Here is a 26,582-nt window from a genome sequence, read left to right as displayed (position 1 = left end):
TAATGCTCCTCTTCTGAGTGATTATGGACCAGGGAGTACAAGTTGTCAGGTCGGATGTGCATTTCTTAAGAGGGTTTTGAGAACAACTTTGAATTCTATTCTCTGTACACCTTTTCACCTCTGACAATCTACTGAACTCCGCTGGCAGAAAGCCCGGAAAGGGATGTCTACCTGGGAATCTGGTAGATATGCAGATGTCTACCTGGGAATCTGGTGTCGGATATGCAAATGTCGTGGCCTGTCCAACAGGCTGACAGATGGTCATTAGAGTCTCAGTGCTGGGGATGTTGGACTGGGAGGGGACAGTAATGTCTCGCGTAACGTGCATTGGATTTGGTGGATATTTGAAGATCACATTGATTTTGTTTAGGTGTGGTTGAATCTCCTGTTTAAATATGGGAACAACTTTTCCTCGTGTTCTTTCTGATGGTTTCCAGTGACTCACAGACTCTGTACTGTAATTGGGCTCATCTATATGTACATGAGGATGTACTCATTTATAGCAGATCTAAAATCTCCACTTTGCTGTCTCCCAAGTTCCAGAGCATACTTATGAAGACCGTGAATTCTGAGTTCTGCGTATCCCTGCTTACAAGTTCCAAGCAGTAGTATATACAAAGTTAACTGTTTCCTTCACATACATGTTCACAATGCCAAGTAGCTGAGGTAACATTTAAAATATTACCTATGGAAGTACGTTATTGATTGCTGGTTCAGTTTATTCTCATTAACAGAATCTTCTGGAGTGTCATCATTCTAAGTGATCTTGTTTCATGTGTGCTGCAATCTTTCCATTTCTATTACAGGCTATGTTTTCTCACTAACTTCCCCCTGTTCTGTTAGGAGGCGACCAACCTGAAATGTAAACTCCATTTCCGATTCACCGATGGGTACTTCGAGCACTTTGTTTTTTTTTTGGTATACGCTGCATTTTGCTTTTGATAGATTTCTCCCAGGTCAATAACCATGGTTATCTGTTTGCAATTCAGGCTTTCAAACAATCCCAGAATCCGAGCTGGAGGAGAGAACAGCAGACCATTCTCCTTCAGGAACATCCCAGAATCCCGCACATGTAAGGAAGTCAGAAACTGGTAGGTGGGAGATCATATGTATGTTCTTACAGAACTTAGCAGTATTGCATCTTCATAATGACTTTGGACTACTGCCTTTTGATTATTATCCTGGAATTCTGCTGTGGAGTACTTAGCTGAGGCAAATGAGTGAGACCTGGATAGGGGATTCCTCTGAGATTGGCAAGTACTGTGAAGGCATGCTAAGGGTGTCTGGAGTGACTGGTACAGGCCACAGCACCAATCAGTTGTTGATAAAGGGAAACAATGGGTTTTCTTCCTCTGTTGTGGAGCAGTCTCACTGCTGTGTACCAGGACCAAGCAGCTGTTCCACAGTAGAAGGTTTCATCTTCTGGACAATAGAGATTGTTGTTCAGCTCCTAGTTGTCTAATTCATAAACTTCTATTTGTGGAAATCTTTATCTATTGTAAGCTCTTTTTTAAGAATGGAACTGAAGGATTCTGGTTTAGTTTGATCAGGAAACTGAAATTAATTGTTTGACCTGATCAAAGACTCTGATATCAGATGTTTACTTAAATTCTGCAGGCAGCCAATATTTAGTTATTCCACTGAACTCGTGTTTCTCTTGATAGCTGAAAAATAATGTGAGTCTAGTTTCATGATGGTTTTAATTCAATGAACTGTTAGCTTTGAGTAGATGGTGTTCATATCAGAATCTCAGTTCACATACAGTATAAACCATATCCTTTATATTGTTGTCAGCTTGACATATTTGCACCTCTTTTTATACTGACTTTTTTAAAAAGTGCATTGTTTAAGTTTCTGACATTGACATAAATTATCCTCATTTTTATCGAGTCACACCATGTTGAAATTAATAACTGGGTTGTAACTGGGATAGTAACTAGCTGGCTTACGGAAGCACAGTTGGATGTCAATAAAGTCCTTTGTCCGTGTGTTAATACAGTAAATGCATCAGGAGGTTTATTTTTAGTTTGGATTTCAGGCACCTATTGGCAAATTCCTCACCCTTGTTGTAAAACGTGGTTCAACCATCATTTTCAAACTTAATTAGATGGGAGCATCAGGTTAAAAAAAATGTGTCACATAAAATGCACAGCATCATTATGAGCATCAAGATCAGTTTGACATCCCTCTGGATTATAATATCCAGAATCCAACAGCTACTCCTTTGTAGGGTGAAAATTAACAGTGTTTGAATTATCACAGGGCAGGTCCTAAAGATCCTTTGTGCAAATCTCATTATTGAAATAATTTTGGTTGCAAAGTCACATTAAGGCTTAAAGTGTTCTCCACATTGTTTGATTGTATCTTAGACCCTGAGCTGTAACAACAGTAATAAAATGGGGCTGGGGAGAATGGGTGTGTGTGCAGTGAGTGGTGATTTACTGAGTTACCTCACTTAGAACAGACCTTGTTAATCATACAAAGGTTATTTATTTGAAACAAGGAATCTATCGTTGATGTAAAACTTCCATGAAGGAAGCTGACATTCATGTCACATTATTGGCTCAGCTGATCCATTTAAGTTATTTCTACAGAGATGCTTGCTCTGCTGACACTTGGTGAGAATGTTGTACACCTCACTTCCAGGCACAAGAACAGCTATTTGGAAGATGCGATTATAAACAGATTGTCCAGTGTGTTCTTCAAAAATCTGACATGAATGTCCTTCAATCCCATCCAATGTCTGACCGCATGGGCTGTCTTCACTCTAACAACCACGTGAGAGGCACTTTAACCCTTACCTGCCTATAATTTCCTGAAGCTTTTTACTGAAGTGCCAGGTGTGTGATTTGTTCAGGTGCCTGGTAATATTAGTGCTAGTGAGGTTCAGACTGTAGTTTAACAGCTTAGCAATGAGAAAAACAACAAAATTTTCAGTAACACAGCAGTGTGACCCTCATCAACCAATCACTGCTGTGTTCACTGTTGTACTTTGCTGTACGTCCATCACTAGAAAACTTCACACACCTTCCTCCCAATTTCACAGTCACCTTTGGCATTATGCACTCAGTTAGAAATTATTGGTTGCATTCTTCATTTTTGCAGTGCACTTGTATATTTAAATCTACTTTAATAGAATGAGTGCTGAAATGGCACTTCATTTGGCTAAATTCTTGCTTCTGGGCTAGGAACTGGTTACAAATGTGGTTGTGTGGATAGTGCCTTGGGTGTTTTTGCTCACACTGCAGATTGCTATAACTATTGACCCACAAAGAGTCACTGGGCAACATTAGGAACATATAAGTAAGGAGAAGGAATAGGCCACTCAAACCTCTTCCTCATTTAAAGGAATCAGTAGCTGATTTGATTGTAACCTCAGCCACATTCTCAACCACTCCCTCGCATCTATTAATGTAATCAAAGACTCTGCTTGCACTGGTCTTTCAGAGTTCCAGAGACTTACAAGTTGTCTCATTTCTGTATTAAATAGACTACCTAATTTTTGAACACACCACTTCCCCTCCAGATCATGTGTGTTATTATAAAGTCCCCCTCACACGGCTAAATATCAGCAAATACATCAAGCCTATCCGGACTTTCTCCAGAAGACATCCATCTATTCCAGGTATCAGTCTAATAAACTTTTACTATATTGCTTTCAATGTACCAACATCCATGAATCAGGAGGCAGATGCTCTGCACAGTACTCCAGTTCTAATCTCTACAATACCCTATATGAATGAAGCATATCCTCCCTAATTCTTGTATTCAATTCCCCAAGGAATCACCTGCAATATTTTGTTATCATTCCTAATTAATCTTCTTTTAATTTTTCATACCATAATGGGTGATTTCACATATTATACTTCGTTTCTCTGCTCATTCACTTACCTAGCTCTACTCCTTTGAAGTCACCTCCATCTCTTCTTCTCAATTTACTTTCCTGCTAAACTCTGCTTAATTCTTCCTAATGTGACAAACCAGCTACCCCAGGAATCAATCTGAATAACCTTCTCTACATTCTCTCTCTCTTATGTTCATCCTTCCTTTGATTGGGAAAGCTGACTTGAGCATATAAAAGTGAAAGAATCTGAATCAGGTTTACTATTGCTGATTGTATGACATGAAATTTGTTCAGTGGCAACAGTACTGTGCAAGGAAGCACTGCAAGGAATTTAGTGTAGGTCTGTACGAAATACCAGTAGAAGAGTAACCAGTTCAGTCATTACAAGCAGGTTATATCAGCAAAGTTAGGGGAACCACTGTAGGGTCAGAAACCTCCACAGTGTTCTGGATGTGGTCTCATCAGGGCCCCATGTAATTGAAACAGGACTACTCCTCATTGGTGCCAGTTGCCTTCCTAATTACTTGCTGAGTCTGCACATTGATTTTTGTAATCCCAGTACAAGGATGTCCAGGTCCCCCTGGGATTTAACCTGCCATTTTGCCAAATGGATGACCTCATACTGTTCCACATTCTACATAGCCTGTCACATCCCACACTCCTTGTCCCCACGGTAATGGTGTCCCATATATCCCTGTCTCCAAGGTAACCATGACCCACACACACCTACCCCCACAGTAACCATGTCCCACTCACTCCTGTAGCCCCAGTAACCATATCCCAAGCACCCCCTGTCCCCATGGTAACCACATTACACAGGCTTGTGTCCCCACAATAACTGTGTCCCATGTTCTCATGTCCCGACTATGACAGTGTCCCACACATTCCTGTCCCCACAGTAACCATGTCCCCCCAACATATTATCGCCATAGTAACTGCATCAGACACACACCTGTCCCCAGGGTAACCCTATCCCCATGGTAACTGTACTCCTTTCCCCAAGGTTGCAATGTCCCACGTTTTGTGTGTACACGTGTACATAAGTGTGTCAGAGCAATCCAACAGCTGGCTTGCCTGGCTTAGCTCCAAGTAATGAGCTTCTGTAATTGCTCTTTATCACTGGATTGCTTCAGGACTGGCTTAATGGAATTAAGAGCATGACCTTGAAGCACAGCAGCCTTGGCCTTTTGTCCCACTGAAGTATGTGCTTCTCCGTGGGAATTGATTACTGTATCAATATTAATTCCACTTATATTTCACTTCAGTTGGTGCCTGATGAGGCAACACTGTTTCAAACGGAATCCACACAGAAAAACACTAAAACCTTTTTCAGCTGTGGCCTTTGAAATTAATTCTGCTCACTGAATGCATTTTACTCAAAAATCCAGTTTAAGGTGCCTGTATTGTTTCACAAGGGAGGTGGGGAATCCACACGATTACAGTAATGATCCTGAAGCTGCTTGGACATTGATGGCCATGATTTAGGAGCATGTCACAGTCATGTAACAACTTGATACAATGAAAGGTGGCAGCAGAAATCTGATTCAACATTCCCTCTGCTAGGAAAAAAAAGCTTCCTGAAATAATTTGCAAGTCTGTTTCCCTTAAAATTGGCTTAACAGTCCTCCAGATGTCCAAAAACCAGTATCATTAAATACCGTGGCATGCAGAAGTATTTCTGTTACTGTGAATAGTTAAGTGAGTAGGAGATGAACTGATCTCCAAAAGTCATAAAGTTAAAGATGAAACATTCTTTTCAACATTTTAAGCAAGATTAGTGTATTATTTTTATTTTGTACAATTTTAGAGTGGGGAAAAAAAGGAAAGGAAGAAGAAGTTTGGGCACCTCAAGAGATTTGAGCTCTCAGATAACTTTTTCCAAGGTTTCAGACATTAATTAGCTTGTTAGGGCTATGTTTTGTTCACAATCATCGTTAGAAAAGGCCAGGTAATGCAAATTTCAAAGTTTTATGAATACCCTGACTCCTCAAACCTTGTCCCAACAATCAGCAGCCATGGGCTCCTCTGAGCAGCTGCTTAGCACTCTGAAAATTAAAATAAATGGTGCCCACAAAGCAGGAGAAGGCTATAAGAAGATAGCAAAGCGTTTTCAGGAAACTGTTTCCTCAGTTCATAATGTAATTAAGAAATGGCAGTTAACAGGAATGGTGGAGGTCAAGTTGAGGTCTGAAAGACCAAGAAAGCTTTCTGAGAGAACTGCTCATAGGATTGCTAGAAAGGCAAATCAAAACCCCTGTTTGACTACAAAAGACCTTCCAGAAGATTTAGCAGACTCTAGAGTGGTGGTGCACTGTTCTACTGTGCAACGACACCTGCACAAATATGACCTTCATGGAAGAGTCATCAGAAGAAAACCTTTCCTGCGTCCTCACCACAAAATTCAGCGTCAGAAGTTTGCAAAGTAACATCTAAACAAGCCTGATGCATTTTGGAAACAAGTCCTGTGGACTGATGAAGTTAAAATAGAACTTTTTGGGCGCAATGAGCAAAGGTATGTTTGGAGAAAAAAGGGTGCAGAATTTCATGAAAAGCACCCCTCTCCAACTGTTAAGCACGGGGGTGGATCGATCATGCTTTGGGCTTGTGTTGCAGCTAGTGGCACGGGAAACATTTCACTGGTAGAGGGAAGGATGAATTCAATTAAATACCAGCAAATTCTGGAAGCAAACATCACACCCTCTGTAAAAAAGCCAAAGGTGAAAAGAGGATGGCTTCTTACAACAGGATAATGATCCTAAACACACCTCAAAATCCTCAATGGACTACCTCAAGAGGCGCAAGCTGAAGGTTTTGCCATGGCCCTCACAGTCCCCTGACCTAAACATCATTGAAAATCTGTGGATAGACCTCAAAAGAGTAGTGCATGCTGGGTACCAGGCAGTGACCGCCACCCACAGTGTTCTTGGCTGTGGAGGAGGAATAGCAGCCAGTGTTCCTGCTGTCACTACATATTAGGCGATGCCCTGCAATAATGTTTGTGTTTAGATTTCTCCCAATCATGGAGTATATTCCAGATTAAGGGCGCTGGGTTTTAGAACTGATATCAAGGTACATGATTATGGGCAGGGAAGTATTGAATTGCAGTGTAATCAAATCTAATGCTGCTGTTGGCTGAGATCATGAAGAGTCCCTCCACAGATGAGGAGCTAGCACTAATAAAGAACAGGATTTGCATAAAGAACTTGTAGTGTTCTTGGAGCCTGATTTCAAGGTCAGGATGTTCAGAAAGGTCGAGGGGTGGGGAGAGATTCAGCCAGTGGATACTGGAGAGAACGATGTCCACTGATCATTCACTCTGTTTTTCAGAATGAGTGATATGCATTCCCTCCAAGATCAGGAGCATTTAAGGCTCAACCACGGTACAATGAGGGGTGGTGTTGTCTCTGAACTGGATGTCTGTTGGCTTAGGTCCTGCTCTGCCAGGCACAGAATGAAGATAGACATTACTGGCACACCACTCTCAGAAGAACCTGTTCTTTGCATGAAGTCCAATATGTTATCTCAGGTGGTTATAGATGATCCACCAACACTGTTCAATTCATTGTTCTGTGAATAACATTTACCTCTCAATTACTGAAAGGGATTATCTCAACAACCCTACAAATAAAAAAAATGATATAACTGTCTGCAACTTTATTTTAAGCCTACTGGGTAGGCTGTAAGGTGGTTTGGATCTGAGGGGGATGCTAAATCAGATTCTCTATTTTAAAGTTGCACAACCCGGGTGTCACATCCTTTCGTCTTTGTTTCTACCTGTAGACCTTGGCTGTCTACCAAAGTAAGATCGAATTATCAATATAAACTGCTTTGTCTCTGAGTTCTTTGATAAGAGTTGAAAGAATTTCTAAGTAGTACTTCAAATATTTTGTTCAGAATTCCTTGCAAATTTCTGGAATGTGTTATTTATTTAACTGGACAACCTTGGAACTTTACAAGTTCCATAATTCATAATGATCAGTATGAAGGCATGAGCAGTGATCAAGCAGCTGTTCTGTCTTCCCTCTGCCTGAAGTTAGTCTATAAGACTATAAGATGTAGGATTAGAATTGGACCATCTGGCCCATCGAGTCTGCTCCACCATTTCATCATGGCTGATCCATTTCCCTCTGGCCCTAATCTCTTTCCTTCTCCCTGCAATCCGTCATGCCCTGACTATTCTAGTCCTCTTGACATTCATTTCAAATTCATTGCCTTTGCCTTCCTCACCACCACCGACTCAACCTGCAAATTACATTAACAGCATCCTGCATGTTGGGAATCATCCCAGATCTCTTTGCACCTCAGGTGTTTGAATTTTCTCTCCATTTAGAAAATAGTCTATGCTTTTATTTCTCTGACCCAAGTTCATTGACCATACACTTCCAGACACTGTATTCTATCTGCCACTTCCTTGCCCATTCCCCTAATCTGTCTAAGTTTTTCTGTAGTCTCTCTTCTTCCTCAACACTCCCTGCCCTTCCACCTATCTTCATATCATCTGCAAACTTGGCCACAAAGCCATCAATTCTGTCATATAACATAAAAAGAAGCAGTCCCTGTATAACACTACTAGTCACTGGTATCAAACCCGAAAAGGCTCCCTTTTTTTCCCACTCTTTGCTGGCTGCCAATCAGCCACTACTCTATCCATGCTAGTATCTTTCCTGTATGCCGTGGGCTCTTAATTTGTTAAGCCACCTTATGTGTAGCACCTTGTCAAAGGCCTTTTTCTAATGAATTGATTTCATTTTTTTCTACCAGCAGAGCCACCTCACCTTTTCTGCCAATCTTCCTGTCCTTCTGATACAGTGTGCATCCTTGAATGTTAAGCTCCCGGCTATAATCTTCCATCAGCCACAATTCAGTGAAGCCCACAATGTTATACATGCCAATCTGTAACTGTACTACAAGACCTCAGAAATTGGACAGCAACCTCTGCTGCTGCACTGTTGAATCCATAGTTTGCTATAGAAATGGCCTCTAGTGCAGCCTTCTTTATAATGTTTCATTTGATGGATAAGCTGGCCATTCCCATTCTGTAAATGATGCTTTTTTTTCATGTGTGTCTCTCCAGAAGAGGGCAGCAACTTCAGGAATCATCTGCCACGCACAGATATCAAATTAAAAGAAATCCACCCCCCACCCCCAGTCTTCCTTTAGAATATTGACACTTGTTTGGCATGGGAAGTGTTGAGTTGAGAAGGTAAGGGTTAAAATGTATTATCACCCCCCCATACCCTCCCCCCATTGCTGGATGGTGCTCTTGGAGGGGGTGAGTTGGCATCACTATCAGTCTGTAAATACCCAACAATACTGACTGAGTTGCCTAAGGCATGAGCATCTTATCATTCCTGTCCATTCATCCTGCAGGAAGTAAGTCAGACAGTAGTGCACATTGATGGGGATACTTTGCTGTTCTATTCTCAATGCTCTTTCTACTAGGCCTCAGTTATCCAACTAAGGAGCAAGATCTGAGAAACTTCTTTTGTAAATGCCAGTAGGAGGAAGCACAGGCTGAGAAAGTGATTTCCCCAGCTTTGACAATGATCCATGTCAGGCTTTTTCATGTGGTCATGATGCTGGTGCAAATGTACAGACAAATCCTCTGAAGGTAGGGTTTCTGTAGAATTTAGTTCTTCAGAGCTGTCAACCTTCCATCCCTAAGTTTTCAATGCTGAGATCAATTGATGTTAGGGCACTGGTCAACAAAGGGGTAGGAGGAACAGGCAGGAAAGTAGTTTGAGATAGAATCTCACCATGATCTTAGGAGGCACAGAGTTGTCAGAGGACTTAAATAGTTTTGTTTACTGTAGATGGAGATATCTGGTCTACAGGTTCTTTGCTGCACATAGCAATTAACATAGCACCGTATTCTTTTTAATGAAGAAGAGGAAAAAACAATGAGGAGGAGTCAACTTCAGGACTGAGGCGGAAACTGAGAACAGACCTCAGTCACTCACTACAACGAGACTAAGAACACAATGCTGGATATACCTGGTATGTCAGGAACATCTGGATAGAGTAAAGCAGGGTTAGCAAATGGGATCCTCTCTTCCATAGGAAGTAGAGCAATAGTAATCTGGTAAAAATTGTTTAGGGTGGGGCCTGCAGAAGCTAATTGGGTTAGCTCTGTTCTAACTGCCATCAATTTCTATCCACATATGCACAGGAGAATACAGCAAGTTACCCATTCAAGTGAGAACACCAGTTGCCCAAGGCAGTATGTTTAATTAACTGCCTGCATGGTCATAGAATGGTGCAGCACAGAAAGAGGCCCTTCAGCACCTCACCAGCAGATGCTCTCCAAATTTGCTGCAGGAAGTTTCTGTCACCAGTTTTGATTTCCACACCAGGGGCTGGAGAAGTCCAGAGAAGGAGTGAGTTGTGATGGGATTCTAAACTGAAAGAGGCCAAGCTACTGGTGAGAGACAATGTGAATGCCAAGTTTTGCTGAATTGTTCACTAAATGGGGAAATAGCAACATGCAATAACACTGTGCTTTTCGGTAACTCTAAAACTTTGCTTTTACAGATTGGTAACTGAAACTCCTCACAATGCCAAATAAAGTAACAAGTTGTGGAGTGGTTGAAAGCCAACAAGTTGTGGAGTTGTTGTTAAGGCCGAGAAGGATGTACTCAAACCAAGCAAGTGGTTGAGCAGTATCAAAGTAACCTTTGAAGAATCTGCGAGTGGCACTATGACACAACCAGAAGGGTCACTGCATCATAATGCCTGAGTCCTGGGTTCAATCCTGACCTTGGATGCTCAGATGTTGAGTTTGCATGTTCTCCCTGTGGCTATATGAGTTTCCACCCACATCCCAAAGATGTGTGTGTTGGTGGGTTAATTGTCCACTGTAACTTGTCTCTAGTTATTATGCGAGTGGTAGAATCTGGGAGGAATGATGGGAATGTGGGGAACATAAAAAAACTGGGAACTAGGAGATAAACATAGAATCGCTATAAATAGGTGGTTGATGGTTAGTATGGACTCGATGGGCTGAAAGTCCACACTAATAAATTTTACTTTGTACTTTGACCTGTTTCTGTGCTGTATTTATTTGTATATAGATAAAAAATCTAATCTGCAATATAGCATGTAGGAAAACTCACCAGATGAACATCTACAGAGAACTATTTTCCTATGTCTTGATGTTCTCTTAAGTGTATACAAAAAAAAATCCAGGCAGTTGTGGTGTTCCATTTTATATTTCATTTTATATTTTTGAGCTTTGTAGAAAGAGCTGTAAGATCTACATGAAATATTTACTGACAGCCAGCTTTTAGATGGTTAATTAACTATTTAAAATCTGGTTTAGTCTGAATCTATTTGAAAGGGTAGATTGTGATCACTAGATTACCATTTCAGTGAATGGAAACCACTTGAAGGAAGATTGAAATTCTTCATTGGTCCATTTATTTGCTTCTTGGCTGCAGAAATCAATGAGATTAAACATTCCTGCATTGTAAATTCCACTTGTAAAATCAACTCAACTTCACTCAGAACTGTCCCAGGCTTATTGTCCCTGTTGATAAGAACTTTTTTTTGCTTTTTTATATAACATTAAATACCAGCTTCAGCTCAGTAAACTAATGTTTTTAATGCAGCAAACGGCACCCTAGAGAAATGCTCTTGTATCCATTTGTTAAATGATCATATTTACCTTTTCAGTCACCAACTTTGCTGCTTTTACAAGGACCATAACCATTTGTAAATATAATTTTCTGTGTTTCCTGTTAGCATGACTATTACGGAGGTACTCTTATTACTGTGACAATGATGTGGTTAACTGCCAACATTATGGGCCAGGTAAAGAGAATAGACAGGTTAAGTGAGTTGGTGAGAATGGACCAGTTAGAACACAATGTGATGAGAGATGTTTGATTAGTAAATTAGAGAATAATATTTTCCCAAACTCATTAAAGTTGCCTCTTGTGGGTCGAAGGATACACACGAAGCCAGAGAAGAACAACCAATTTGAAGTAAGTTGTCAGGCTGCTGGAGATTGCAGAGCAAGAGAAGAGTGAGGGGAAGAAGGGATTTAAAGGATGGTAGTTATACATTGTGATTTCCTCATGACTCCAACACTGATTATGAGGGCTGGGTGCGTTTGAGTACAAGAGTGAGTTTGTATACAGGAAGCTGAGTTTTATGTAGGCTTTAGGTTACGGACCATGGAAAATGGGAGATTAGTTTGGTGAGATTGGAATAGTCAGATAGTGAGAAACAAGTGTAACTGAGAGTTTCAGCAAAAAGCGAAGCCAAGGTAGGGAAAGCATACAGAGGCTGGAAGCTTAGACTGGTCCCAGTCAGGATACTGATATCACAGGAGCTGTTCTGTAGACTGTACTCAGTGAAACACTATCCCAGCTAATCAGAATGCAATGGTTTTTCCTCACAGATACCTTCATCCAACATACCCAAGGGCTAGTCCCTGTGTCTGGTAGAAAAACAAGAGTTCAGGTTCAAAGTCCACCTGAATCGAACTGACCTACTTTGTGTACTGCTTATAGTTCCATGAATATTTATATGATTTCTTATACCCAGTGCTCCGTGTGTGAAAATAGCACTTGGTGCACATTTTGTCAGATTTTTGTTTTGTCATTGCTCTTTGTCACATTAGCAAACAGATAGGGCTTGTTAATTTCTCCACCACATGGGAAAGGAGTGAGTCTTCCATTAGTACATGGTTACAATTCACTTGGACCAATTGGGAGTTTGATATATTAGTGCCAGTTGACTGTATGTGAATGCAGAGAGAGTTGTGACATTGTGGCAGTGTATATGCAGAATAATACAAGGGGCAAAGGTGTCGGTCTCCTTCATTGAAGGGGTGAATCAGTCAGGACTGGGGTATGAGTGCACAAATCATTGGAAATGGCAGGGTAGGTTGAGAAAATGTAAATAAGATATGCACAATTCTGGCCTTTTTCAATAGGGTTATGGGAATGAAAATTTTTTAAAACTGCAGATGCTGGAAATCTCAAATGGTAATAGAAAATGCTGGAAACTCTCAGTGTATCAGGCAGCATCTGTGGAAAGGGATGTAGATTTGAAATGTTAACGTTCTTTCTCTTTTCACAGGTACTGCCTAACCAGCTGAGTGCTTCCAGCAAGTTCTGTTTTTATTATAAAATGGGAAAGTTATGCTGAACTTATAAAACACTGTTCAACCAGAGTGTTGTGTCAAATTCTGGTGTCACATTATAGGAAGGGCTGAGGGCATCAGAGTACACGGTTTATGGGATGAAGTACATTGATTACAAGGATAGATTATTTGGTTTTTAGAGAGCAAATATCTGATAGATGGCTATAAAAGCAAGAGAGGAAGTTTGGAGGCTGTCCCTGTTGGGGGACAGGTCAAGTACCCAGAGAACAAAGAGGAAGCGAGTTATAGAAACATAGAAACATAGAAAATAGGTGCAGGAGTAGGCCATTCGGCCCTTCGAGCCTGCACCGCCATTTATTATGATCATGGCTGATCATCCAACTCAGAACCCAGCCTTCCCTCCATACCCCGTGACCCCTGTAGCCACAAGGGCCATATCTAACTTCCTTTTAAACATAGCTAATGAACTGGCCTCAACAGTTTGCTGTGGCAGAGAATTCCACAGATTCACCACTCTCTGTGTGAAGAAGTTTTTCCTAACCTCGGTCCTAAAAGGCTTCCCCTCTATCCTCAAACTGTGACCCCTCGTTCTAGACCTCCCCAACATCGGGAACAATCTTCCCGCATCTAGCCTGTCCAATCCCTTTAGGATCTTATACGTTTCAATCAGATCCCCCCTCAATCTTCTAAATTCCAACGAGTACAAGCCCAGTTCATCCAGTCTTTCTTCATATGAAAGACCTGCCATCCCAGGAATCAATCTGGTGAACCTTCTTTGTACTCCCTCTATGGCAAGGATGTCTTTCCTCAGATTATGAGACACATGGGGGAAATTCTTTTACAGAGAGTGTGCATTTGGAATGCACAGCCTGTCAACCTGATCAAAACCTCCCCACCACTGAACACATTTATAACGTTATAAGGTACACTGCCACAGCAAAGCAACATCCATCATCAAGGACCCCCACCCCCGCCCCCGCCCACACACACAATTTAGGCCATGTTGTCCTCTTACTGCTGCCATCAGAAAGGAGGTGCGAGAGCCTTAGGTCCAACATCACTAGGTTCAGGAACAATTAATAACCTTCAACCATCAGGCCTCTGAACCAGTATGGACAATTTCACTCAGCTCAACTTTGAACTGATTCAACAATCTATGGACTCACTTTCAAGGACCCTGCAACTCACATTCTCGGTATTATTTATTGTTTGTTTATTTATTTTATTTGCCAGTTTGTCTTCTTTTGCACATCAGTTTTTTTCAGTCTTTGTGTGTAGTTTTTCATTGATTCTGTTGTATTTCTCTGTTCTACTGTGAATGCCTGCAAGAAAATGAATCTCAAGGTAGTATAAGGTGACTTATATATACTTTGATAATAAATGTATTTTGAACTTTGAAGACAAGTTCCTTCAAGTAGGAATTGGATAATTATCTAATACAGAAATATTTGCAAGGCTATGAAGAAAGGGCCAGTTGATGGAATTTATGACAGAGAGCTGACACAGACATGATGGGTGTAAAGGCCTCCTTACGAGCTTTAACCATTCTATGTTTGTATGAAATCATATTTTATCTATAGTGTAGGGCACACAAGCCTAGTCTATTTGATCCACTGCACAACAACCCTTTTCCAACTGCCACCCCAAAACTCAGAATTAATAAGACCTAGAAGCAGAATTAGGCCATTCAGCCCATCAAGTCTGCTCTGCAGTTCTATTATGGCAGATTTACTATCCCTCACAACTGCAATATCCTGCCTTCCCCCCGTAACCTTTGATGCCCTAATTAATAATGTATCGACCTCCAACTTAAATATACCAAATGACTTCACCAAATCTGGCTAAAGAAATTTTTCTCACTGTGTTCTGAAATGGATGACCCTCAGTTCGAAGGCTGTGTCCCCTGGTTTTGGACTCACCCACTATAGGAAACATCCTCTCCACATCGGCTCTATCAAGACCTTTCAATATTCAATAGATTTCAGTGAGCTCCACCCTCATTCTTCTAACCTCCAGTGAGTAGTAGCCCAGGACCATCAGTCGCTCCTCGTATGTTAAATCTTTCATTGCTGAGATCATTTATGTGAACCTCCTCTGGACCCTCTCCAATGCTAGCACATCATTTCTTAGATAAGGGGCCCAAAACTGCTCTCAATACTCCAAGTGCAGTCTGACCAATGCCCTGTAAAGCCTCAGCATTACATCCTTGCTTTTGTATTCTAGTCCTCTCGAAATGAATGGTAAAAATTGCATTTGCTTTCCTTACCACCAACTCAACCTGCAGGTTAACCTTTAGGGAATCCTGCTTGACAACTCCCAAGTCCCTTTGCACCTCTGATTTTTGAATTTTCTCCCTAATGTCAAAGTAGTCTACCTCTTTATTCTTGCTGCCAAAGTGCATGGCCATGCACTTCCATACATTATATTCCACCTGCCACTTCTTTGCCCATTCCCTCAATTTGTCCCTCAATTTACACCACACGCTGCATCCGTAAAGCAAACAGCATTATGAAGGACCCCGCGCACCCCTCATACAAACTCTTCTCCCTCCTGCCATCTGGCAAAAGGCACCGAAGTATTCAGGCTCTCATGACCAGACTATGTAACAGTTTCTTCCCCCAAGCCATCAAACTTCACAATACCCAGAACCTGGACTGACACCAACCTACTGCCCTCTACTGTACATATTGTCTTGTTTATTATTTATTGTAAAGCCTGCACTGTTTTGTGCATTTTATGCAGTCCTGGGTAGGTCTGTAGTCTAGTGTAGTTGTGTTGTTTTACATAGTTCAGAGTAGTTTTTGTATTGTTCATGTAGCACCATGGTCCTGAAAAACGTTGTCTCATTTTTACTGTGTACTGTACCAGCAGTTATGGTCGAAATGACAATAGAAAGTAACTTGACTTGACTTGAAGTCCTTCTGCAGACACCCTGCTCCCTCAACACTACCTGCCCTTCCACCTTTCTCTGTATTATCTGCCAACTTGGCCACAAAGTTATCAATTCCTTCATCCAAATCATTAGCATGCAATGTGAAAAGAAATAGTTCCAGTACCAACCCCAGTGGCACACCACTAGTCACCAGCTGTCAACCAGAAGATACCACCTTTATTCCCATTCTTTGCCTCCTGCCAATCAGCCAATCTTCTATCCTTTGTGGTGCCTTTCTCATAATACCACGGGCTCTTATTTTGTTAAGCATCCTCATGTGTAGCACCTTGTCAAAGGCCTACTTAATATCCAAATAAACAAAATACACTGACTCTCCTTTGTCTATCCTGTCTGATATTTCCTCAAAGCATTCTTCTTCACCTTTCCTGCCTATCCCTTCCCTGCTTCCCCTCCCCCACCCCTTGATCTTTCCCCTTACTGATTTTTCACCTGACACCTACCAGCCTTCTCCTTCCCACCCTCCCCCCACCTTCTTTATAGGGCCCCTGCCCCCTCCCTCTTCAGTCCTGACGAAGGATCTCGGTCTGAAACGTAGACTGTTCGTTTCCACAGCTGCTGCCCGACCTGCTGAGTTCCTCCAGCGTGTTGTGCATGTTGATTCAAATAGGTTTGTCAAGCAAGATTTCCCTTTAGAAAACCATGCTGAGTTTGGCCTATTTTTCATGTGCCTCCAAGTACTCTGGAACCCCATCCTTAATAAAAGACTCCATCATCTTTCCAACCACTGAAATCAGGCAAACTGACCTATGATTTCCTTTCTTCTGTCTCCCTTCCTTCTTGAAGAGTGGAGTGACATTTGTAATTTTTCAGTCCTCAGGAACCATCCAGAATCTAGCGATTCTTGAAATATCATTACTAATGCCTCCAGCATCTCTTCAGCTACCTTCTTCAGAACCCTAGGGTGTAGTCCAGGTGGCTTATCTACCTTCAGACTTTTCAGCTTTCCAAGCACCTTATCCTTAGTAATAGCAACAGCATTCACTTCTGCCCCGACACTGTTGCATTTTGGCATTTTTCTAGAATCTTCCACAGTGAAGAAAGATGCAAAATACTCTTAAGTTCTTTAGCTATTTCTTTCTCCCACATTACTACCTGCAGTGTCATTTCTCAGTGGTCCGGTATCAACTTTCATCTCTCTTTTATTCCTTGTGTATCTGAACTACTTTCTGTGTCCTTTTTATATTATTGGCTAGTTTACCTCCATGTTTATGGCTTTTTAGTTGCCATCTGTTAATTTTTAAAGCTTCCCAATCCTCTACCTTCCCACTAATTTTAGCTGTATTATAATCTACTGAACCTTCACTAAACTCTCTCCACTCCTTTACTAAAAGTTCTAGTTCAGGGGCCCAGACCCATGAACACAATTTCACAGAGGTTCTCAACTTGCCTGTATATGTTTGGTGTAAGACATTTCTATTTTTGTGGTCAAAATCTTTTGCAATTATTTGCTGAACTTGGATACGAACTTTCAGGGCTATCCATATCCAACTGAAAGACAATTCCTTTCTCTTCTCAGCATTTAAAAAATTATATCACCTGTTCTGTATTTTTTTCTCTGCCAGAGCGGATGTCCTGTCATTTCTCCATGTCATATTTCATATTTCTTTGCTCATTCATCTAGCCTCTCTTCACCCACTAAAATGATCTATATTCACTGTAGCCACATTGCTAACTAAGTTTGTAAATGTCTACAAACTTGGATATATTATACTTAATCTTCTCAGTCAAACTATTGGGTTGTGAACAGTTGAGGCCCCAGCAGTGATTTCCACTGGTCACGGTCTCCCAACTTGAAAAGGGCCATTCATTCCTATTCATCATTTTCCTCCATTCACCAATTCTCATTCAAGTCCAGTGTAATATGTTCAATACCACATGCTATAACTTCATTTAATAATTGACACCTTATCAAAAGCATTCTGAAATTCCACCTCTCAACTGCTTTGCCAGTATCTTTTCTGTTATTTACAGTTTCAAAAAGTTTTGACAGATTTGTCAAACATGATTTCCCTTTTTATAAATGCATGATTATTATTTGTCTGCCTTCTTAAACATTTTTTGCAGGCATTTATAGTAACTACAAGAAACACAATAGAATCAATGGAAGACCCCCACCCCCAATAGAACAGGTAACAAGCAATGTGCAAAACAAACAATAGACTGTGCAAATATAAAGAGAAAGAGTAAAAATTTAAATAATAATAAATAAATAAGCAATGAATATTGAGAATATGAAATGTGTCCTTGAAAGTAAGTCCGTAGGTTGTGGGAACAGTTCAGTAATGGGGCGAGTGAAGTTATCCCTTCTGGTTCAAGAGCCTTATGGTTGATGGGTAATAACTGTTTCTGAATCTGGTGGTGTGGGTCCTATGGGTCCTGAGGCTCCTGTACCTTTTTGATGTCAGCAGCGAGAAGAGAGCATGGCCTGACTGATAGGGTCTTTGATGACGGATGGTGTTTTCCTGCAACAGTACTCCATGTAAATGTGCTCAGTGGTGGGAAGGCCTTTACCCATGATGGACTGGGCCATATCTACTACATTTTTGGAGGTTTCTCCAGAAATTGCTAGTATTGGTTGTTGTTGTGGCACCACTCAGCCAGATTTTCAACCTCTCTTCTATATGCTGATTCGTCACCAACTTTGATTTGGCCAATGACAGAGGAGTCATCAGCAAACTTAAAATATAGCAGGGGAGCTGTACTTAGCCGCCCAGTCATAAGAATAAAGTAAGCAGAGTAGTGGGGTAAGCGCACAGTCTTGTGGTGCACCTGTGCTGAGGGAGATTGTGGAGCAGATCTGGTCTGTACTTCCCTCCCTTCTCTCTCTCCCTCATGGTGAGCGTATGTTTGGAACATTCCTGAGAGAATCGTTGTGGATCCTATGGGATTTTGCAGTTTTGACAACCAGTACATTTATATTCTCACAACTACCTCCTTCAAAACTTCTGTGGTTTGTGAATCTTTTCCTTTAGAAACTATTGCAACATATCTTTTTTTCCCTCAATTACCAATCCTTGTATTCCACTCTCCTCTTCCTGCCTTCTTTACTAAATTCTGACTACTTCCCAGTGCTTTTTTGGCCTTTCTCGTTGATCTTGTGCTACCTACAACAACTCATGATAGCCACTGTTTGTCCACTCCGTTTACCTTAAGGGAATATTACTCGTAAACCACATACATCCTTTAAATGTTTGCCATTGCCAGTTTACCATCATAACCTTTAATATGTTTTCCCTATCTACCAATTTATGCCTTATCCTTTCACAATTTTCTTATTAAGATTTAATATTCTGGTTTCAACTTAAATGTTTTCAGTCTTTATATGAAAATTCTCAAAATCTTGATCACTGTTACTTAAAGACTAGTTAACCACCAGATAGTGAATGATCTTATTTGGTATCATACTTTTCTATTACTTTAGAACTATTTGTTGGTAGTTCTCCTTCATATGAAGGCTTTCAGTTCAACATATTAAACAACACAGTGAGGGTTGTGTCTATTATTAATCTTAAAGTGTGCATCTGTTTCTTTTTACAAGGCATCCTTCCACAGCCTGGTCAGCGTAGTGTCCCGTTGGCTGAATGATTAAAGCATGATGTTTGGATAGGACACACACTTTCTTGCTAAAGATAATGAGTCATTGACATGGGGCTGACATCTTGTAGCATCATGTCTCCTTCCGCTTCAATCAATTATCCTCATTATCAGGGACAACAGATTACTTGTTCCAATCAATTGTACACTTCATAGCCAACAGCTCTTAGATAAAACAGTAGTCTTTTTTTGGAAGTGAGAAAATGTTGGCTTCAGTTTGGTGTGTAAGGGAAGGTCTGTTAGACCAGGTAGAATTACATTAACTAGTTAGAGAGTTTGACAGAGTGGTGCAATCATGTTATTGAAATAAGGAACAATTGCTTTATACAAGACTTTAACTCTTCTCCCACTGTAGTGACACTAGACACAGATGGCCTCCCTCATTGTAATGAAGCTGGCATAATTTCAAATTCAGATTTCTTTGCCACGTGTACATCAAAACATACAGTAGAATGTGTTGTTTGTATTAACAACCAAAATACCCAAGGATGTGCTGGGAACACCCCACAAGCTTCGCTACACATTCTGGCGCCTACATAGCATTCCCACAATGCTTGACAGAACAACATAGAACACAGCAAGCAACAAATCAACATCAGCAAAACCAGTCCCCCTTCTTCCTCCCAACCTTTCTCCCATCAGCCCAAAAACACACCGACAGTACTGCAGCTTCAGGACAGGCCTCCGTTCTCCTGACTTCGGCCATCAGGCTTTAGCTTCTGGACTTTCAATCATTAATGTGTTAGATGACAGTACAAGTACACTGGGCAGTGACTCGAACATAAGAATTTAAGGAAACTTGACAGGGTAGATACTGAGATATTTTCACTAGTAGGAAAATCTCGAACAAGAGGATCTAGTTGTAATATAGGGGGTCAATCATTTAAAGGCGAAATGATGGTAAATTTATGGAATTCTCTGCCCCCAAGTGTGGTGGAGACCAGGTCATCAAATACAGTTAAGGTGGAAATGGATAACTATCAGTTCTATTGTCATCAGTAGCTGTTATGAGAACAAGCTGAGGATGTCAAACTTGGCTGTGAAAAGCCAGAACCTTTCTTTCACACCTGGTACAAAGAGGTCGTGTAGGATCTCAGAGGTGCCACATCTGTGGCCATCTTCAGGAAAAGAGATATACAGTATCTGATTGTGATAAATATATATGTGGTCTCCCTGCTCTCTGGCACAGTGATAACCCTCACCTGGGCCTCTGGAACTGTATTGTGGTGCTCCCTAAATCCGTCCAGCTACTGGAAGAGTAGATCTGAACCTAGCAGAACAACTCCAAGAGGAATGTGAGGAGTAGCACTAATCCCAATATGTGGCCTTGTTCACTCTCATTAAAGACTGACTCCATCACCCAGAAGTTATGCTCTGCTGCCTGCAGCTCTGTAAATAAATTTGCTTCATAATGAAATCAAGCCATAATCTAGTGAATCTACAAGAGCCTGTGTTTGTGCAGACTGAATTGAAGTAAGGCTGTGTCATTGCAGCAAAGTACTTTATTCCCCCCAATCTTTCTTGCCTCAATCCTGTACCTCACTTCCAACAAATTTCCATTTAGACTGAAGCGCCTGCACAGGACTTCTGGAAAACTGTTCAACCTACTGCGTTTGATTTCAGAACACTGATCATCATAGCGGCACTGGTCAGGCTGTAGTACTCGGGCACTTGCCTTTGCACAATTGAGACTGAGCTCCAGTTTTCATCAGCTCATGCACTGAGGCATACTTGCCTTAAGAATGGGCCTTGCATTCAATGTCCTTGACCAACTTCCTTCTGTTGTATAACACTTCTGTCTGACAATAAAGATTTATAGTGAAACCTTGGAAAACATGACACACTTCCCACATCTGGGAGCTACTTCTCAGCAAGGGCAGACATTGTTTGATGCAATTCACCACTGCTTTCAGCAGGTTCTTTACCCGACGGTAGATAGGAGTGGTTGAAAATCATTTCTTCAAATCAAGCACAGAAGTCATCAGTGCAACACACAAAGTACTGGCGGAACTCAGCAGGTCAGGCAGTATCTATGGAGAGTCAACGTTTCAAGCTAGGACCCTTTATTAGGATACTCAATGTCCTCGATTCACCATCTATCAGTTGTCCTCAGTCACCTATCTGCTTCTATTATTGGACCACCTACAACAGACAGCTCAAGGCACTTCCAACACCATCTTCATTCGAAGGTCGGCACCTTCTCTCAGGCCGATATCCCCAGCAGTAATGGTCTGTTCAGCAGGCCATGTTGCTCACGTACCCAAATAAAGACTTCTGAAACAGCTGTAGCAGAATGTGATCAGTAGGTGGACAGGGGAAGTAGTTCAATGATATTTTCAAAGCACTCTTGAAAAACACTTGACATTGCCAGCAACATTTGGCAACCTCTGGCTCGTATCTTCCCAGTGTGGCAGTGATGGTTTGAACTCCTTTGACAGGGTCACACAGAAACCCTGCAAATGCAATGGAAGGAACACAGCATTTGATAATTACCACTGTCACAAGCCTCTCCCCATCCCCTTCCTATTCCACAACCTAGAATGCAGTTGCCATATCAGCCTCGTAAGTCACATCAGAGCCTATAGGACTGGAGTGGAAGCAACTTGTCCCTAGAAAAAGTATAAAAGGAGGACAGATTTTGGTTTGAACACCCGCATGATCCAGTGCATCACTCCAGAATTATCTCCATGGATAGTGCCCAGAATATGTCTGCTCTCAGCCTGAATAGGAACTAGGAGTCTGGACAATAACAGTAATGCTGAAGATGTGACTGAAATCCAAATGATAGGATTACAATCTGTCCGATTTTCTCTCTTACTTTTTTTAAGTGGGCTCCAATAGGCAAAGACTCATCGTTCCTCCCCCGACCATTTGTTTACTGCTGTTTATTTGGCTGCTGCATGAAGTAAATTACAATGAGTCTGCATGAGGAGAAGGATCCGCTAACATAATATACTGCAGAGGTGCAATGTAAATTAAAGTTTTTTTATTAAGTAACCTAAAATGTAATCGAAGCCCAAGGCTTCCCTTAAAAAGATCAAATGAAGTTTGTTACAGATACAAGTAAGTGCCCTATTACTTTCTAGCAGGCAGGAAGGGTTCAGAAGATTTTTTTTGAATATACAGTACAGACAGACATGCAGTTTTGCTGTATACACCTGCTCATTTGTCTTCTGTCAGCCTGGTGCTCTGCAGCAATAGTATTTCATTCCAGTGCAGGAGATTCCTTTGACCAAAGTACAGCCTTTAATGGTGCAGTGTGTGATAGTGCACTCAGGGGACAAGGTAAAGAAGGCAGCTGCTTGCCTCCAGGACAACTTATTTCACTGAAATTTGAACTAACGATGGCAAGACTTTGGCAACAACTGAAAGGTGATTCTGAGATTTCCAAAGTTATGTAAGTATTTAAGTGAAGATGCCTTTTTTTAAATAAAAGAAAAGCCATTTGGATTGGCAAGAATGCTTCCTCAGAATTCCGCCAATATGATTATTGTGAACAACGTGCCAAGTTTTAAAGCTAAAAGTAACATTTACATTTACAAAAGTAAAGTAAGAAAAAGGGGGGCTGCAGGTGCTAGTAATAGGAAATAAAATCACAAAAAAACATATTTGAAATTAAGTTGTGGAGGCAGCTACATACATGATTTGACTCAGAGGCAACAGCTTAAAGTCAGACTGTCTTGATCAAGGTTGCTATTCCATCCTAATAGGATGTCCCTTTAACTCCTAGACAACCCTATTAACCCTAGCCTAATCACAGGACAATTTACAATGACCAATTAACCAACCTGGCACATCTTTGGATTGTGGGAGGAAACCAGGAGGACCTGGTGAAGGCCCACGCATTCCCCGGAGAGAGCATACAGAGACTCCTTACAGAATGGTGCCAGAATTGAACTCAGAACTCCTGAACCCTGAGCTGTAATAGCGTCCCTCTGTGTCTCTTTACTGGTTTTAAGTGGTTCAGCAGAGGCTACTTGGGAGTTGTGTTCAGGAGCTACTGTGCTGTTGCAGTGTCTGTGGGAATACCCCCAGGAAATCAGGGATGTCATGAGCAAAATAACAGAAACACCTGAAGTAACTTGATGATAAACTCACTGCAGAAATACCAGAGTATGTGCAGTCATAACCAGGGACCTGTTACATAAACTTTGCCTCAAATTGTTTCAGCCTAACATGCCTCTCACCATTCTCCAAGCAGGAGTTTGTTGGGGTCCTTAGGGGAATTGGCCTTTTAGATCTTTCCTTTGAGAATCTCCAAGTGCTCTGTTCTTCTGCAATATAGGTGAATGGAAAGACAATGGAGAACTTCAGGACCCAGAGCTGTTTGTCTTTAAACAGATCATGTGCTGCAGATTTGAATGTAATGATATTTCTGTTGTAAAGCAACTGTGGGAATCAGGATTCCATTTAACACCTCATGTGTACCTATTCAATACGACTCTCTCTAAATGCTTGGCAGGCGTTGACCTAATTTCACATTGTGGATTGAACCCATAATCTTCTGAGAAGCAGGATGAAATACCTTTAGGGTTTTGTAGAGTGCACTGAAGAACTGTGATAATGCATGTTCAAATGCTTATCTAATTAATGGGTGGGTTGGGAAAAGGAAGCCAGTGTTGGTTCATTCTCCAGCTGCTCCAGACTCAGTCTTCTGAATTGGGTAGTTGGTCAGTGTGGTGCTGCTGACCATGTAGTCTCTCAATATCACTGGTAAAAGATACTGAATACCCCCACTCTGAGTTAATTCTGATCCTTATCTTCCAAATCATGTTCAATGTGAAGCAGCACAAATTCACCAACCAAGAGAGAGTTATAGGGGACAGTCAACGGGAGCTGTCCTCTGTTTTATTTGTCCTGATTTCATGAGATTTTTTGCAATCAAATCAGTGCTGAGAAACTCTCTTCCTCTCTGCACTGTGTAACGGAGCAGGTTTGCTAGTGGGACTGAAGGTAGAGATAGTTATTGAAGTGGGTGTGTGAAATTATCAAGCAACATAAAATAAGCATATTTCTCAGACGTGTCAATTTAAACAGTGGACAGTAAGAAACAGAATAGGTCCACAAAATACTAAATGTACTTTGAACTTTGATATTGTGATTTTGAGAGTTTATTGTATAAAACTAATTGCTGTGTTTCCTACTGTACTACAGTGACAGCACTTCAGAAGTATCTCACTAACTTTAGGACATTCTGAGTAAGATTTGAAAGGTGTTGTAGATATGCTGGTCTTCTTTTCATTTTGGCACCCACCACATCCAATTAAAGGGTGCACGGTTTAAGCTGATGGCATTGGGCAGTGTCCTTCATCTTCATGGGATTTAATGGAGACAAGTGTGAGGTGTTACACTTTGGGAGGGCAAACCAGGGTAGGAATTACATGGTGAACAGTAGGGCACTGAGGAGTGTGGTAGAACAGAGGGTCCTGGGAATATAGGTCCATAATTCCTTGCAAGTGGTGTTATACAGTAAATAGATAAGGTCATAAAGAGAGTTTTTGGCACATTGAACTTCATAAATCAAAGTATTGGGCAGGAGTTGGGATGTTATGTTGAAGCTGTATGGTATAAGATATTGGTGAGGCCTAATTTTGAGTACTGTGTGCAGTTCTGGTCACAGGAAAGATATCAAGATTGAAAGAGTGCAGAGAAAAAAGGGGGAACTTCTTCACTCAGAAGGTGGTGAGAGTGTGGAACAAGCTGCCTGTGGAAGTGGGGGTTTCAGGTTCGATTTCAATATTTAAGAGAAATTTGGATAGGTACATGGATGGGGAGGGCTACAATCCAGGGGCAGATCGATGGGAGAAGGCAGATTAATAGTTCGGCTTGGACTAGATGAGCAGAAGGGACAGTTTCTATGCTGTAGTATTCTATAACTCTGTCTGAGAAGGTATTGAATTCTGGTGTTTTTGATGGTAGTAGCTTGGGTGAGATTCTGGCTAGAGTCTGGTTAGAGTGACCAGCGTTCATTGGACAATCAGCTTTGTCCAAGTGCAAGGCATGTACCATGACAGCCCTTGCTGTGGAATTGGCAGCAGCTCTCCCGTGGTCACGACTGAAGATGGTCACTGGTCAGTGCCCTTGCGTGAGTGTGCCCATCTGATCCCAGCTAAGCTGATCCAGTGCCCCTGGGTGGGGTCTGACCACTTGATCCATTGCCTATGTGTGGGCTCTAACTATCTGATCCAAGCCCAATCCCCCAACCTGATGGGAAGTGTCACATTTGTCTCAGGGATCAGAGGATTTTAAACCCACATGCCCTCTTACTGGCACAGATGGTCGACCTGTGGGGCCTGGGGTTCTACACAAAGCCAGCAGAGTGTGGGGATTTGTAGGGAATAGCTCCTCCTCCTTGAGCAGAAGATAAAAATCTCGGGGGAGGGGAAGGTTCAGAGTTACATGGCAGGTTAGGAAGTCTCTGTGCAAGAGAAATAGTGCTATCGTTTCAGTTTGGTGCTCTTTCATCTATTTAGATATTGCTGACTTACTGACTAACTCTGGCACTGGCTGTTTTTTTATTATTTTTCTGCACATGCCCTTACCTTACCTTATCCCATTAGGACTCAGGTCTATGTGTCTGGTTCAGGTCAGGCTAGGCATTTAAAGATTACCTGTCCTCCGGCTCAGGTAGAGTGTGAATTAGCCATGCTTAAATTGTGCTTTAATTCTGTCCATGAACAGATCCCTGCCTCAGGGTGAAGTGGGGTAGTTAGTCTGAGGGGAAGGAGATGGTGGATGAGTGCTCAGTCACTTGGCTGATGGCCTTCGTCATGTTGTTTAATGGACTGGTCACTTGTCAACTTTGGCTCCAGAGTACAGGTGAGTAGATCGAACCCTCAGGTGAGCCGGGCTAAGGAATTCCTTCAGAACGCTGGTAAGATTTTCACTGACGATAATTTTAAAAGCATCTGTCAACCACATTCAAGGGATTAAAAATAAGAAGTGCTGATGAAGGGTCTTGTCCTGAAACGTCAACTGTTTACCCTTTTCCATAGTTGTTGCCTGGCCTGCTGAGTTCCTCCAGCATTTTGTGTGTGTGGTTTGGATTTCCAGCATCTGCAGATTTTCTCGTGTTTGTGAGC

The 26,582-nt window shown here is 41.5% G+C and overlaps 1 protein-coding gene across 2 annotated transcripts in view; it reads left to right on the top strand.

The window, feature by feature from the left end:
• Positions 1 to 26,582, top strand: part of bbs9 (Bardet-Biedl syndrome 9) — a 389,410-nt gene that overhangs the window by 313,194 nt on the left and 49,634 nt on the right. Inside the window, exons 22-23 of one of the 2 annotated variants that reach the window (XM_063039528.1) lie at positions 990 to 1,091; positions 10,376 to 10,899. In XM_063039528.1, coding sequence (XP_062895598.1) covers positions 990 to 1,091; positions 10,376 to 10,383 — 110 coding nt within the window. In that variant the 3' untranslated portion in view covers positions 10,384 to 10,899. Of the gene's footprint in view, positions 1 to 989; positions 1,092 to 10,375; positions 10,900 to 26,582 lie in introns of those variants that run through there. The other variant, XM_063039451.1, reaches the window with a different exon arrangement.

The sequence above is a fragment of the Mobula hypostoma genome, chromosome 1, assembly GCF_963921235.1.
Source record: "Mobula hypostoma chromosome 1, sMobHyp1.1, whole genome shotgun sequence".
Classification (NCBI taxonomy): Eukaryota; Metazoa; Chordata; class Chondrichthyes; order Myliobatiformes; family Myliobatidae; genus Mobula; species Mobula hypostoma.
The sequence above is the reverse complement of the archived record's forward strand: the minus strand, read 5'-3'. Positions and strand labels throughout refer to the sequence as shown.